The sequence below is a fragment of the Salvelinus namaycush genome, chromosome 17 (assembly GCF_016432855.1).
Source record: "Salvelinus namaycush isolate Seneca chromosome 17, SaNama_1.0, whole genome shotgun sequence".
Taxonomy (NCBI): domain Eukaryota; kingdom Metazoa; phylum Chordata; class Actinopteri; order Salmoniformes; family Salmonidae; genus Salvelinus; species Salvelinus namaycush.
Window position 1 is genome coordinate 17,540,612 of NC_052323.1, and position 17,701 is coordinate 17,558,312.

Consider the following 17,701-nt stretch of genomic DNA (forward strand, 5'->3'; position numbering starts at 1 on the left):
CATTGTGTGTAGATTGCTGAGAATTAAAAAATATATTTTATCCATTTTAGAATACGATTATTGTGAATATGCAATTTCCCTAATAATCCTTTACTCGCGCTAAAGAGGGAGGCTTGTGCTACTGGTGCTGCCACTTGTGCAGATCAAATATACAGCAGGAACTCTGATTCAGCCTGTTTGCATGTCCTAACAATTAGAAAAATTGCTCATAAATACATGTTTTAATTGTCGTTGCTTACCTTGAATTTGACCTTACACCGATTAAGATAAGCAGAGTAAAGTGTTCACATGACTATTGCCATACTCGGCCTACTGCCATAATCAGTTTAAAATGGAATTATTACTGTGCATGTAAACATACCATACCCTACCTGAATCCAGCACCATCATGAGGCCTACATCATCTGTCATCATAATGCTAATGATGACACACGTCATTCAAAAGTGGAAAATCAATGTGTTCATCATCTCCTGTGGAAATCTCATTATGAGTCTGACATGTTGAGTCATTATCAATACAGCTTACTGCTTTAACTACACCGTCTTACTAGGAATGTGAAAGAGATGGCATTTCCAAGGAAATTGGAAATGCAATACATTTTTATTACGATGATGGCATTAAAGTCTTCATCAGGCTGCTTCTAAGACAATAAGACAGTGAGACAGACAGACAGAAAGACAGACAGATAGACAGACAGGAAGAGGAGGAGTTGGACACAGGAAGAGGAGGAGCTGGACACGGGAAGAGGAGGAGTTGGACACAGGAAGAGGAGGAGTTGGACACGGGAAGAAGGGGAGTTGGACACCGGAAGAGGAGGGGTTGGACACCGGACAGGGAGGGGTTGGACACCAGAAGAGGAGGAGTTGGACACCGGAGGAGGAGGGGTTGGACACCGGAAGAGGAGGGGCTGGACACGGGAAGAGGAGGAGTTGGACACAGGAAGAGGAGGAGTTGGACACCGGAAGAGGAGGGGTTGGACACGGGAAGGGAGGAGTTGGACACAGGAAGAGGAGGGGTTGGACACCGGACGAGGAGGGGTTGGACACCGGACGAGGAGGAAGTAGTACTGACTTGTAGGCCAGTGTGGCGCTGAAGTGTTGTTTGATGTAGGCCTCCAACACCGTGTTAAAATGCTGGAACTTCCTGTCTGCTATCAGACCAATGATGTAGATCTGAGACAGAGAGAGCGAGAGGTAGAGAGAGCGAGAGAGAGGTAGAGAGAGTAGTAGAGAGAGCGAGAGGGGGAGAGAGAGATAAAGAGAGAGAGGGGAGGAGAGGAGAGGAAGGGGTAACAGTTGTATTTGATATGGTGAGAGAGCTGGCCTCATTGGTACAAAGACACACAGACAAGCAACAGACAGACATACAGACATGTTTATTCAGAGTGAGAATAACAGAGGCATATGGATAGAGATCGACAGACAGCCACATGCAGAAACTGACTGACAGACAGAGAACAGAGCAGGTACAAGAGTGACAGAGAATATAAGAGAGAGACATGAACACACACACACTCACTCACCAGGGCGTCGAACACTAGGATGTCGTAGTCGTCAGTCTGGGAGTGTTCCATCATGATGGTGAACAGAGCATCCAGAGTGTCCTGGAGAAACTAGGAGGGGAAGAGAAGCCATGAGATGACACACACACAAACAGTAGACAGACACACACACACACAAACAGTACACACACACACACACGCAGTACACACACACCTTGACAACTTCCTCTCCGTCGATGATCTTGAGTTTCTCCAGGTTTTCTTTGAGGAGCTCAGGACGAGTCCTCCATTTCAGTAGACCCAGCAAGCCCACTGAGAAGGAGAAAGACAACAATCCATCAATCCACAAGTCTATCCATCCTTTAATCCACATATCTATCCATCCATCCATCAATCCACTTATCCATCCATCCATCCATCCATCAATCCACATATCCATCCATTAATCCATCCATCTATCCATCAATCCATCCATCATACCACACATATATCTATCTATCCATCCATCCATCCATCCATCCATCCATCCATCCATCCATCAATCCACATGTCCATCCATCCATCCATCATACCACACATCTATCCATCAATCCATCCATAAATCCACATATCCATCAATCCATCAATCAATAAAATTGAATCAATCAAAGTGCAATACAGAAACTCAGCCTAAAACCACAAACAGCAAGCAATGCAGATGTAGAAACACGGTGGCTAGGAAAAACTCCCTAGAAAGGCAGGAACCTAGGAAGAAAAGAGAGGAACCAGGTTATGAGGGGTGGTCTGCCATCCTCTGGATGTGCCAGGTGGATATTATAAGAGAACAAAGCCATCCATCAATCCATCCATCAATAAATCAATCCACATATCCATCCATCCACAAATCCATCAATCCACATATACATCCATTCATCCATCCATCCATCAATCCATCCATCCACATATCCATCCATCCACATATCCATCCATCCACAAATCCATCCATCCATCAATCCACATATCCATCCATCCATCAACCCACATATCCATCCATCCACAAATCCATCCATCCATCAATCCACAAATCCATCCATCCACATATCCATCCATCCACTATGTATATCTATCCATTCATCCATCCATCCATCCACATATCCATCCATCCACTATGTATATCTATCCATTCATCCATCCATCCATCCACATATCCATCCATCCATCCACATATCCATCCACATATCCATCCATCCACATATCCATCCACATATCCATCCATCCATCCAAAAATCCATCCATCCATCAATCCATACATCCATCCATCCATCAGTCCATAAATCCAAATATCCATCAATCCATCCATATATCCATCCATCCACATATCCATCAATCCACAAATCCATCCATCCACATATCCATCCACATATCCATCCATCCATTAATCCATCCAACCATCAATCCACATATCCATCTATCCATTAATCCATCCATCCATCCATCCATCCACATATCCATCCATCAATCCATCAAACCACATATCAATCCATCCATTCATCCATCAAACCACATATCCATCCATCCATCCATCAAACCACATATCCATTCATACATCCACCAATCTATCCATCCACCCATCAAACTACATGTCCATCAATCCACAAATCCATCCATCCATCAATCCACATATCCATCCATCCATCCATCAATCCACATGTCCATAAATCTATCTATCCATCAAACCATATATCCATCCATCCACCCATCCATCAAACCATATATCCATCCGTCCATCTATCCATCAAACCATATTTCCATCCATCCATCAAAACACAAATCCATCCATCCATCAATCCATCCATTCATATATCCATCCATCCACATATCCATCCATCCACATATCCATCCACCCATCAATCCACATTTCCATCCATCCATCAATCAATCCAGCCATTCACATATCCATCCATCCACATATCCATCCATCCATCAATCCACATATCCATCCATCCATCAAATAACATATCCATCCATCCATCCACATATCCATCAAACCACATATCCATCCATCCATCCATCAATCCATCCATTCAAATATCCATCCATCCATCCACATATCCATCCATCCATCCACATATCCATCCATCCACATATCCACCGATCCACATATCCATCCATCCACATATCCATTGGTCCACATATTCATTGATCCATCCACATATCCATCCATCCACCCATCCATCAATCCAAATATTCATCCATCAACCAATCCATCCATCCACATATCCATCAAACCACATGTCCATCAATCCATGAATCCATCCATCAAACCACATGCCCATCAATACATGAATCCATCCATCCACATATCCATCCATCCATCAATACACATGTCCATCCATCAATCCACAAATCCATCCATCCATCAATCCACATATCCATCCATCCATCCATCCATCCACATATCCATCCAACCATCAATCGACATTTCCATCCATCCGTCAATACACATGTCCAACCATCAATCCACAAATCCATCCATCAATCAATTCACATGTCCATCCATCTATCTATCCATCAAACCACATATCCATCCATCCATCAATCCATCCATCCACATATCCATCCACCCATCCATCCACATATCCATCCACCCATCAATCCACATTTCCATCCATCCGTCAATCCATCCATTCACATATCCATCCATCCACATATCCATCCACATATCCATCCATCCATCAATCCACATATCCATCCATCCATCAAATAACATATCCATCCATCCACATATCCATCCATCTATCAATCCACATGTCCATCCATCAATCCACAAATCCATCCATCAATCAATTCACATGTCCATCCATCTATCTATCCATCAAATCATATTTCCATCCATCCATCCATCCATCAAAACACATATCCATCCACCCATCAATCCACATTTCCATCCATCCGTCAATACACATGTCCATCCTTCAACCCACAAATCCATCCATCAATCAATTCACATGTCCATCCATCTATCTATCCATCAAACCACATATCCATCCATCCATCAATCCATCCATCCACATATCCATCCACCCATCAATCCACATTTCCATCCATCCGTCAATCCATCCATTCACATATCCATCCATCCACATATCCATCCATTAATCAATCCACATATCCATCCATCCATCAAATAACATATCCATCCATCCACATATCCATCCATCCACATATCCATCCATCCACATATCCATCCATCCATCCATCCATCCATCAATACACATGTCCATCCATCCATCCATCAAACCACATGTCCATCCATCCATCCATCAATCCACATGTTCATCCATCCATCAATCCACATATCCATCCATCCATCCATCAATCCACATGTCCATCCATCTATCTATCCATCAAACCATATATCCATACATCCACCCATCCATCAAACCATATATCCATCCGTCCATCTATCCATTAAACCATATTTCCATCCATCCATCCATCAAAACACAAATCCATCCATCCATCAATCCATCCATTCACATATCCATCCATCCACATATCCATCCACCCATCCATCCACATATCCATCCACCCATCAATCCACATTTCCATCCATCCATCAATCCATCCATTCACATATCCATCCATCCACATATCAATCCATCCATCAACCCAGATATCCATCCATCCATCAAATAACATATCCATCCATCCATCCAAATATCCATCCAGCCATCAATCCACATATCCATCCATCCATCAATCCATATATCCATCCATCCATCCATCAATCCATCCATTCACATATCCATCCATCCACATATCTACCCATCAATCAATACACATGTCCATCGATCTATCCATCAATCCACAAATCCATCCATCCATCAATCCACATATCCATCCATCCATCCATCCATCCACCCATCCATCCATCAATCCACATGTCCATCCATCTATCTATCCATCAAACCATATATCCATCCATCCACCCATCCATCAAACCCTATTTCCATCCATCCATCCATTCACACATCCATCCATCCATCAAATAACATATCCATCCATCCATCAACCCACATATCCATCCATCCATCAATCCACATATCCATCCATCCATCCATCCATTCACACATCCATCCATCCATCAAATAACATATCCATCCATCCACATATCCATCCATCCACATATCCATCCATCCACATATCCATCCATCCATCAAATAACATATCCATCCATCCATCAACCCACATATCCATCCATCCATCAATCCACATATCCATCCATCAAACCATCCATCAATCCATCCATCCACATATCTATCCATCCATCCACATATCCATCCATCCACATATCCATTGGTCCACATATCCATTGATCCATCCACATATCCATCCATCCACCCATCCATCAATCCACATATCCATCCATCAACCAATCCATCCATCCACATATCCATCTATCCACATATCCATCCATCCATCCATCAATCCACATATCCATCCATCCATCCATCCACATATCCATCCATCCACATATCCATCCATCCACATATCCATCCACATATCATCCATCCATCAATCCATCAATCCACATATCCATCCATCCATCCATCAATCTATCCATCCATCAATCAAACCACATATCCATCCATCCATCAAAAAACATATCCATCCATCCATCCATCCACATATCCATCCATCCATCAAAAAACATATCCATCCATCCATCCATCCACATATCCATCGGTCCACATATCCATTGATCCATCCACATATCCATCCATCCACCCATCCATCAATCCACATATCCATCCATCCATCAATCCATCCATCCACATATCCATTCATCCACATATCCATCCATCCATCCATCAATCCACATATCCATCTATCCATCCACATATCCATCCATCCACATATACATCGGTCCACATATCCATTGATCCATCCACATATCCATCCATCCATCAATCCATCCATCCATCCACATATCCATCCATCCACATATCCATCCATCCATCAATCCACATATCCATCCATCCACATATCCATTCATCCACATATCCATCCATCCACATATCCATCCATCCATCCACATATCCATCCATTCACATATCCATCCATTCACATATCTACCCATCAATCAATACACATGTCCATCGATCTATCCATCAATCCACAAATCCATCCATCCATCAATCCACATATCCATCCATCCATCCATCCATCAATCCACATGTCCATCCATCTATCTATCCATCAAACCATATATCCATCCATCCACCCATCCATCAAACCATATATCCATCCATCCATCTATCCATCAAACCATATTTCGATCCATCCATCCATCCATTCACATATCCATCCATCCATCAATCCACATATCCATCCATCCATCAAATAACATATCCATCCATCCATCAACCCACATATCCATCAATCCACATATCCATCCATCAAACCATCCATCAATCCATCCATCCACATATCTATCCATCCATCCACATATCCATCGATCCACATATCCATTGGTCCACATATCCATTGATCCATCCACATATCCATCCATCCACCCATCCATCAATCCACATATCCATCCATCAACCAATCCATCCATCCACATATCCATCCATCCACATATCCATCCATCCATCCATTAATCCACATATCCATCCATCCATCCACATATCCATCCATCCACATATCCATCCATCCACATATCCATCCATCCATCCATCAATCCACATATCCATCCATCAATCCACATATCCATCCATCAAACCATCCATCAATCCACATATCCATCCATCCATCCATCAAACCACATATCAATCCATCCATCCATCCATTCATCCATCCATCAAACCACATATCCATCCATCCATCCAACAATCTATCCATCCATCCATCAAACCACATATCCATCCATCCATCCACATATCCATCCATCCACATATCCATCCATCCACATATCCATCCATCCATCAATCCACATATCCATCCATCAATCCACATATCCATCCATCCACATATCCATCCATCCATCCATTAATCCACATATCCATCCATCCATCCACATATCCATCCATCCACATATCCATCCATCCACATATCCATCCACATATCATCCATCCATCAATCCATCAATCCACATATCCATCCATCAAACCATCCATCAATCCACATATCCATCCATCCATCCATCAAACCACATATCCATCCATCCATCAAAAAACATATCCATCCATCCATCCATCCACATATCCATCCATCCACATATCCATCCATCCATCCATCCGTAAACCAGAAAAACGGCGATGGGTTTTCAAGAAATAGCTCTATTTACAGATTGGTATCCCCCCGATTGAAATCCGACTTTAATGGTCGTGTGCTTGAAAAGCAGACGAGTAGAGGAAGATTTTTTATATAATAGACATTTTTTTCTGTACAAATGTTGGGAAGGGCGTCAAAACGGCAGTTGTTTGGGAAAGTTTAAAAAATACATGTAGTGCATTTAGATAAAACGTGCTGTAACGTAGTTCCATACTGAATAAACCTTCTACTCAGTTGAACAAGGCAGAGAGTAGAGTAGTTTTAAAATCCATTACTTTGTCAAACTCTTAGTTGTCAAATGATAGTTGTTTTTAAATGAATGAATCTTAGTTTGGATTCGCTGGGAGATATCAGTCCTAGGGGGGTGTTTGTTTTATTTTCGTTTTTGATTGTTTTCAATTTTCGCTGCCGTTCCCGAGGTACCATTTTTTTTTTTTTTTTATTTTTTTTTTTTTTTTTTTTGTTTGTTTTTTTTTTTTTTTTTTTCTTACCTTTATTTTTTGAGCAGTGTATATATAATTTCCACATTCAATTATATTAGCAAACCAGATGGCACGATTTATTTTTATTTTATTTACATCTGCTCCCAGACAGACTAAATAACTTTTTTGCTCGCTTTGAGGACAATACAGTGCCACTGATCACGGCCCGCTACCAAAAACCTGCGGGCTCTCTTCATCTGTGGCCGAGTGTGAGTAAATCTTTTAACGTGTCAAACCCTGCAAGGCTGCAGGCCCAACGGCATTCCCAAGCCGCTCCTCAGAGCATGCGCAGACCAGCTGGCTGGGTGTTTAAGGACATATTCAATCACTCTTCTATCCCAGTCTGCTGTTCCCACATTGCTTCAAGCATGCCACCATTGTTCTGTTCCAAGAAAGCAAGGTAACTGAGCTAAACGTACTACCGCCCCTAGCTCCACTCCTGTCATCATGAAGTGCTTTGAGAGACTAGTCAAGGACCATATCACTCCCATACCTGACACACCCTAGACCCACTCCAATTTGCTTACCGACCCAATAGGTCCACAACGACGCAATCGCAACCACACTGCACACTGCCCTACCCATCTGGACAAAGGAATACCTATGTGAGATTCTGTTCATGACTACAGCTCAGCATTTACACCATAGTACCTCCAACTTATCATAAGCTCGAGACCTGGTCTCGACCCCCCTGTGCAACGGGGTCTGGACTTCCTGACGGAGGGCCGCACCCAGGTGGTGAGGTAGGTAACAACAACCCACTGATCCTCAACACTGGGGCCCCACAAGGGTGCGTTCTAGCCCTCCTCTGTACTCCCTGTTCACCCAGACTGCGTGGCCATGCACGCCCAACTCAATCATCAAGTTTGCGGATGACACTACAGTGGTAGGCTTGATTACCAACAATGACGAGACGCCTACAGGGAGGAGGTGAGGGCCCTCGGAGTGGTGTGGAAAAATACCTCACACTCAAGTCAACAAAACAGAGATGATGACGGAGCACCCCCTATCCACATCGGGCAGTGTGAGAAGGTGAAAATTTAAGTTCCTCGGGTACACATCACGGACAACTGAATGGTCCACCCACACAGACAGCGTTGTGAAGAAGGCGCACAGCGCCTCTTCAACCTCAGGGAGCGGAAGAAGATTCGGCTGTCACCAAAAGCATCACAAACTTTACAGATGCACATCGAGAGCATCTGTGGCGTATCACCGCCTGGTACGGCAACCTGCGCCGCTCTCCAGAGGGTAGTGTAGTGTCTGCCAACGCATCCCGGGGGCAACTCCTGCCCTCCAGGACACTACACACCCATGATGTCACAGGAAGGCCATAAAAGTATCATCAACAAGACCACTCGGCCTGTTCACCCCGCTATCATCCAGAAGGCGAGGTCAGTACAGGTAAACAAAGCAGGGGACCGAGAGACTGAAAAAAACTTCTATCTCAAGGCCATCAGACTGTTAAATAGCCTTTCATAAATTCACTAGCCATGCCTCCACCCAGTCACCCTACCCTGAACTTAGTCACTGTCCACTAGCCTGCTAACACTCCGGTTACTCAACCCTCCACATTAGAAGACTACTGCCTGTGTTTATAGACATGGAATCACTGTTCACTTAAATGGAAAACACTGGTCATTTGAATATGTTTAGATACTTTTACTCATTTCATAATGTGTATAATGTATTCTAATGTAGTCCTAGTTCGATGCCTCTCCGACATTGCTCATCCTAATATTTACAGTATATATTTCTTAATTCCATTCTTTTACTTTGAGATGTGTGTGTATTGTTAGAGATTACTGCACTGTTGGAGCTAGGAACACAAGTCAGTCCACTACACCCTCAATAACATCTATATATGATGTATGTGACCATAACATTTTATTTGATATCATACCAAATGAAAAAAAATGTCTTGGATTTACTTACAGAAACAATACGAATACTCTGATACCAGGTTGCATTTCATGGTACAGTGTGTTGTAGCACTGAGTATACAAAAACATTAGAACACCTGCTCTTTCATTACATTACTAGAACAGGTGAATCCAGATGAAAGCTATGATTCATTATTTGATGTCACTTTTAATCACTTCATCAGTGTAGATGAAGGGAAGGAGACAGTTAAAGAAGGTTTTTAACCCTTGTGACATTGAGACACATGGATCGTGTGTGTGTGCCTTTCAGAGTGTGACGGGCACGACAAAAGATTTAAACCGCACCGGTTTGTGTCAAGAACTGCTAACGCTGATGTGCTGGTTTTTCAACAAAAGAAAATTCACGCTCACAGTTTTTTCCCGTTTTTCAAGAATTGTCCACCATCCAAAGGACATCCACAACATTGACACAACTATGGGAAGCATATGGATCAAACATGGGCCAGGCATCCCTGTGGAAATGCTTTTGACCCTTATAGAGTCTCATCCCTATGAATTGAGGCTGTTCTGAAGCCAAAGGGGGTGCAACTCAATATTAGGAGGTGTTCCTAATGTTTGGGGGGGGGTAATACTAATGTTGATTATCCCACAGCTTTAAAAGGGAGATTTTGACCATATGAATGTGGCCAATGAGTCCGTTTTCGAATACAAATAGCCAATGCCGTTCACAAAGCACTGAGGCTGAGAACAATTGATATTCCATCAAATGTTATCTGTTTGATAATCACACTTTTTCTATGCATATGCTTCTAAATTCCGTTCGTAAGTTAGTAGTTTAAATAGTTTCTAAAACAATAATTGATAAATGAACACCTCTTGAACTTTTTTTCCAAGGCTTTCACCATTAAAACCTTTATTCAAATTAGCCCTTTAAATAACCTCTAGGGATCGTTATCCCCCCCGCGAGACGGTTTGAGGCTAACGTATGCTAATGTGATTAGCAGAGGTTGTAAGTAACCAAAACATTTTCCGCATGGAGGACATAGACATACTGATAAGCCAGAAAGTTAAACTTCTTGTGATCTAACTGCACTGTTCCAATTTACAGAAGCTATTACAGTGAAATGTATAACCATGCTATTGTTTGAGAGGTGCACAATTATGAACTTGAAAATGTTATGAGAATACACCAATTAGGTCATTTGGGGGGGGAGGGGGGAAAGGGTCGAGGTGGGGTGGTCAATATAGGTTGGATACATGTTTTAATTGGAATTGTTTGGTTTGGTACTCGTGTGTTGGGGGGGAAAGGAAGGGTGGAGAGTGGGGGGGGGGGGGGGGGGGGGGGAGAGGTGTAGAGGGAGGAGCGGTTAGAAGAGGAGAGGCGAAAAAAGAAGGCAATCCACATACCATCCATCACATATCCATCTGGTCCACATATATTCATCAGTATCCATCAACATCCATGCACATCCACACCTCCATCTCCACATATCCACCATCCATCATCAATCCACATATCCATCACATCATCATATCCTCCACATATCCATCAACATATCCATCCTCCACATTCCTCCATCCATCATATCCACCATCATCCTTCATCCCCATCAATCCATATTACATCCATCCATCCTCCATTCATCCATCCCCTCAATCCACATATCAATCCATCCTCCATCCCATCAAACCCACATATCCATCCATCCACCAATCTATCCATCCATCCATCAAATCCACATGTCATCAATCAATCCATCCATCAAACCACCTTCAATCAATCTCATCCATCCTCCATCCTAACAATCCATCCATCATCCACAAATCCATCCAATATTTAATTAATCCACATATCCATCCATTCATCCATCCATCCCACAATCCTCCAACACATCCCAAATCCATCCATTCAATTACCACAATCAATCCATCCATACCATCTATTAATCTCCATCCATCCATTACCACATATCCATCCCCATCCATCTTCCATCCATCCATCCATCAACCATATCCATCCATCCTCATCAACACATATCCATCCCATCAAATCCCATATCCATCCATCCATCCACATATCCATCCATCCCATCAATCCACTATTCCATCACCATCCATCCCATCAATCCACATTCCATCCCTCCATCCATCCATCTATCCATCCATCCATCCCACATATCCATCCATCCATCCATCACATTCCATCCATCCATCATCCATCCATGTCCATCCATCCCTCCACATATCCATCCTCCATCCACATCCATCCTACATCTATCCATCCATCATCAATCCACATATCCATATTCCATACCATCCATCCCCATATCCTACATCCACCCATCAATCCACATATCCATCCATCCATCCATCAATCCCATTCCATCCATCATCCACATATCCATCCTCCATCATCCTCCTATCCTCCTCCATCAATCCATAACAATCCTCCATCATCCACATTCCATCCATCAACTACTGCATTTACGCATAGCCGATACAACCACATGGTGACAATCATAAAGCGCTCACCACTAGCTGCCAGATTGCAGCTCAGTATTGCATACTGATTCGCCCACTACACAAGGCACATTTTCCAGATTATGCCCAGAACTATGAAATCCCTGACCACAATGCACCTAGGATTTATTGCCACTGAATAAATGCAATTTCCAGTAATTTAATGACATTAATCGACAATGGATAGCTATTACATCTTCATGGGTGGTATATTTCCATTGCAGAAAACATGGCCATACGCTTGTTAGGCTACTAGTTAGCTATGTTACCAAAGATACTGATAGTTAGCTAGCTGCAAGTAATTTTATCTGTTAAAATTCAGTGATTAGCTGCTAATAGGCTATCTAGCTAGTTTTTATCTACAAGCAAATGCCATAAACGAGAGAAATAACTACAAGAATGCTAATATAAATTGCTAGCTAGCTAATTCAACTCTCTGCAAGGCAGAGTGCTGTAGTGTCTTTCAAAGAAAATAAAGTTAGCGATATTGCTAATATAGCTAGCTGCCAAAGTTGTGCTAGCTATCGATAGTTTGGGCTAGTTTTAACATGTGACTTTTACTTTTTACAGGGTTAAAAAAACAAAGACTTGGCAAATGTTGGTTTGACAATATTTTACAGTTTGAGCTTGTTTGTTATTCAAATTGGTTAATCAAAACTACTTGCAAGGAGAAGGCCCAATCCCAAATTGACCCCCAAACCTTACGCCCTATGCCCTTGTCGAGATCTGAGGGCATTTTATTGGTATTAATCTTGGTCAAAAATAAAGTGTCATGTAATTGGTTAGCTGCTCGATTACATTCTGGGTCCATGCGTGTTAAGAGAAGAGATTGTTTTTTTATTTTACCAGGTAAGTTGACTGAGAACACATTCTCATTTACAACCTGAGGAATGGTTACAGGGGAGAGGAGGGGGGATGAAGGAGTCAATTGTAAACTGGGGATGATTAAGTGTCCGTGATGGTATGAGGGCCAGATTGGGAATTTAGCCAGGACACCAGGGTTAACACCCCTACTCTTACAATAAGTGCCATGGGATCTTTAGTGACCACAGAAAGTCAGGACACCCGTTTAATGTCCCATCCGAAAGACAGCACCCTACACAGGCAATGTTCCCAATTACTGCCCTGGGCATTTGGATGTTTTTTTAGACCAGAGGAAAGGGTGCCTCCTACTGGCCCTCTACCACCACTTCCAGCAGCATCTGTTGTCCCATCCAGGGACCAATTAGGACCAACCCTGCTTAGGTTCAGAAGAAAGCCAGCAATGGGATGCAGGGTGGACTGCTGCGGGCCAAGCATACCACCCTGAGAGATGCTGAAGCAGCAGAACCAGAACGAGGAGCTCTATCTCTCTTTGCAAGTTACGGGATGAATGTCCCCTCCTCTTCTGAAATTCAAACGATGCTAACACCTGCGAAATCATGATTTGTCCAAATAACCAGTGAAGAAAAACCCAACACACCGGACCTACTGCTGCTCATTATCCCACGCACCCATTCCTTCCCCACAGATCCTACGGTACCAGTTTTGTTCATGTTGATTGGTCCACGAGAGATATGATTGGTGTAAGCAATATGGCGAAACTTACACTTCAGAGGGCAAAGTGGAGTGATTATCATATTGCAAACACATGTTGAATCCACTCAGATCTCCACAAGGGCTAAGTGCGTAGGATGTAGGGGTATATTTGGGATTGGGCCAAACATTTTAATGGCAGCCATATATAAACATATTCCCCGGCATGACATACTTCCTTTGAAAGCCCACATGACTTGGCCCCGCCCTGGGGGTTTAAGGGGGCTTGTTGAGGGGCCAGAGTTTTTGGAGAAGCCCTGTTTAAGCCTTGGCCAATACAATGGAAATGAACTAGGAAATAAATTCAAGCACCAGATTTAGTCCACGTGGAAATGGGTCTTTGGCAGTGAGAGGGAATGTACACATTCACTGTCACTTTTCCCCTGCCCAAGTAGAAGTCCATCATAAGCACACACACACAAAAAAGAAAACATACGCTCCCTTCTGTATGACATAGACCATGTTACATTCCCTCCGTAGTGTAGACCACTGAATCTCCTGTACAGGTGTTAGTGTTTAGTAATCTCTTCCTCAGTAGTGAACCTGCCTGCCTGCTGTCCATCTGTTGACTGGGAGTACAGGTCCAGGTAGAGATGGATCATATCCCTCATCCAGACAGCTGCTCTTTGTGTGTGTGTGTGTTTGTGCGTGTGTGTTTGTGTGTGTGTGTGTTATATCTGGACTGGTGATTAACACTGCAGCACAGTTATCATTACAATGATGAACTGGCTTCTTCAGCAACAGCTGTTACACAGCACCTGTATGCCATGCCAGGGCCCTGGCTGTGTGTGGGGGAAGTGCGTGTGTGCGTTTGTGTGTATGCCAGCGCCGGCGTGTATGACAAAATTACGACATACTCTGTCTGTTCTGAGATCACACACACACCGTTTTGAGTGAGCTTGGTGGAGCAGACGAGGGTTGAGATGGTGAAGCTGTCTCTGGAGCTGACAGACAGGCCTCCTACACTGCTGCTGCTGCGGCTCAGTGTCCCCGTCTTGTGAACGTCCACATAACGCGTAGAGGGTAGGGACAGGTACGAGTTCACATCCTCCATACGCTTACTGTCCCCCTGTAGAGAGAAGGAGAGAGACCGAGAGGGTGGGAAGAGAGAGAGGGTGTGAGGAGAGAGAAAGAAGAGAGAGAGGGTGGGTAATAGTATGAGAGCGTAGAGAGATAGATGGGAGAGAGGAGTGCGGTTGAAGAGGAGGGGGAGAAAGAGGAGAGAGAGGGGGGAGACAGGATAGAGAGTGGGGGGGGGTAGAGGGTGCAGTAAGAGAAACAGAGAGAAAGAGACAGAGGGGGGAGACAGAGAGAGAGAGAGGGGGAGAGAGAGACAGAGTTTAGTTTGGGAGTGAATCAACAGTAATTCATCTTCATTCCTTTTAGCACTTAATCAATAATTCCAGTTCATTTGGCAGTGAATCTATAATTATTCAGTTAGCCTGTTCAGTCGGTTGTGAATCTTTAATAATTCAGTGTCCTTGGCGATTTGGCTGTGACTCTGACGTAATTAAATTATTCAGTTCATTTAACTGTGAATCTGTACTGGTTCATTTATACCGTTAATTCATTCGTTTTGTAGATGTGTGAATCGGAGTTGATTCAGTTCTGACCTTGAAGACCACCAGGTCATGAAGCCCGTCCTTCAGCACGGTTCCATCTTCCTTCATCAGGCGAACAAACGCCATGGCAAAGTTCTTCTCACTCTTATCCTTAGCTACACGGAGAGAGAGAGAGAGAGAGAGAGAGAGAGAGAGAGAGAGAGAGAGAGAGAGAGAGAGAGAGAGAGAGAGAGAGAATTAAGATAATTCATTTAGTAGATGAAAGCAATGGCTTCCTCCCTGTCACATTGCTTTCACACTTCCAGCCCTTTCAGCTCAGTGCTAAAGAAGGTAAGGATGAGGGCAGAGTTGGGTGTACTCACACTCCTGAGAGGAGCGGTGTCTGAACATGAAGCGCAGGTATCCTGTTGCTCTCCTCAGAGATGGCCCCTATAGGACAGAGGAACAACATTACATCTCCTGTCTGGGGCCCTGTGCTATGGGCGGAGGCAACTTACATCTCCTGTCAGGGCCCTGTGCTATAGGAGAAGGACAACATTACATCTCCTGTCGGGCCCTGTGCATAGGACGAAGGACAACATTACATCTCCTGTTAGGGCCTGTGCTATAGGACGGAGGACACATTACATTCCTGTCTGGGCACTGTGCTATAGGATGGAGGACAACATTATCATCTCCTGTAGGGCCCTGTGCTATAGATGGAGGACAACATTACATCTCCTGTCTGGCCCTGTGCATAGGACGGAGGACAACATTCATCTCCTGTCTGGGCCCTGTGCTATAGGACGAGGACAATTACATCTCCTGTTAGGGCCTGTGCTATAGGACGGAGGACAACATTACATCTCCGTCTGGGCCTGTTCTATAGGGACGGAGGACAACATTACTCTCCTGTTAGGGCCCTGTGCTATAGACGGGGACAACATTACATCTCCTGTTGGCCCTGTGCTATAGGATGGAGACAACAACATCTCCTGTCTGGGCCCTGTGCTATAGGACGAGGACAACATTACATCTCTGTTAGGGCCCTGTGCTATAGGATGGAGGACAACATTACTACTCTGTTTTGTTTAGGCTGCTTAGGAATGACTCATTTTTTTACTGTTAACGAACAACATGTAATCCTACTACTGTTAGGCCCTTAGGTATTACTTTCGGAGAGCACTTGACATTCTACTCCTGTTAGGGCCCTGTGCTATAGATGGAGGACAACATTACTTCTCCTGTCTGGGCCCTGTTGCTATAGGACGAGGACAACATTACATCTCTTGTTAGGCCCTGTGCTATAGATGAGGACACATTGCAATCCTGTTAGGCGCCTTGCTATAGGATGGAGGACAACATTACTCTCCTGTAGTCCCTGTGCTATGGACGGAGACAACATTCACTCTCCTGTCTGGCCCTGTGCTGTAGAGGAGGACAACATTACATCTCCTGTTAGGGCCTGTGCTATAGGACGGAGGACAACTTACATCTCTTGTTGGCCATGTGCTATAGGATGGGAGACACATTACATCTCCTGTTAGGTCCCTAACCATGGCTATAGGACGGAGGACACTTACATCTCCTGTTAGGGCCCTGTGCTATAGACGAGGACAACTATTACTCTCCTGTTGGGCCTGTGCTATAGACGGAGGACAACATTACATCCTTTAGGGCCCTGTGCTATAGGACGAGGACAACTTACATCTCCTTTCTGGGCCCTGTGCTATAGGATGGAGACAACATTACATCTCCTGTTGGGCCCTGTGCTATAGGATGGAGGACACATTCCTCTCCTGTAGGGCCCTGTGCTATAGGATGGAGGACAACATTACATCTCTGTTAGGGCCCTGTGCTATGGCGGAGGACAACAGTTAATC

General features: G+C 43.9%; 1 protein-coding gene across 1 annotated transcript in view; it reads right to left on the bottom strand.

Annotated features, from left to right (window-relative positions):
- LOC120062377 (dedicator of cytokinesis protein 2-like) overlaps nt 1–17,701 on the bottom strand; it is a 169,297-nt gene that overhangs the window by 123,487 nt on the left and 28,109 nt on the right. Inside the window, exons 15-20 of the mRNA XM_039012306.1 lie at nt 16,202–16,249; nt 15,891–15,994; nt 15,163–15,346; nt 1,717–1,814; nt 1,524–1,613; nt 1,073–1,173 (exon numbers count right to left, since the gene is read on the bottom strand). Coding sequence (XP_038868234.1) covers nt 1,073–1,173; nt 1,524–1,613; nt 1,717–1,814; nt 15,163–15,346; nt 15,891–15,994; nt 16,202–16,249 — 625 coding nt within the window. The remainder of the gene's footprint in view (nt 1–1,072; nt 1,174–1,523; nt 1,614–1,716; nt 1,815–15,162; nt 15,347–15,890; nt 15,995–16,201; nt 16,250–17,701) is intronic.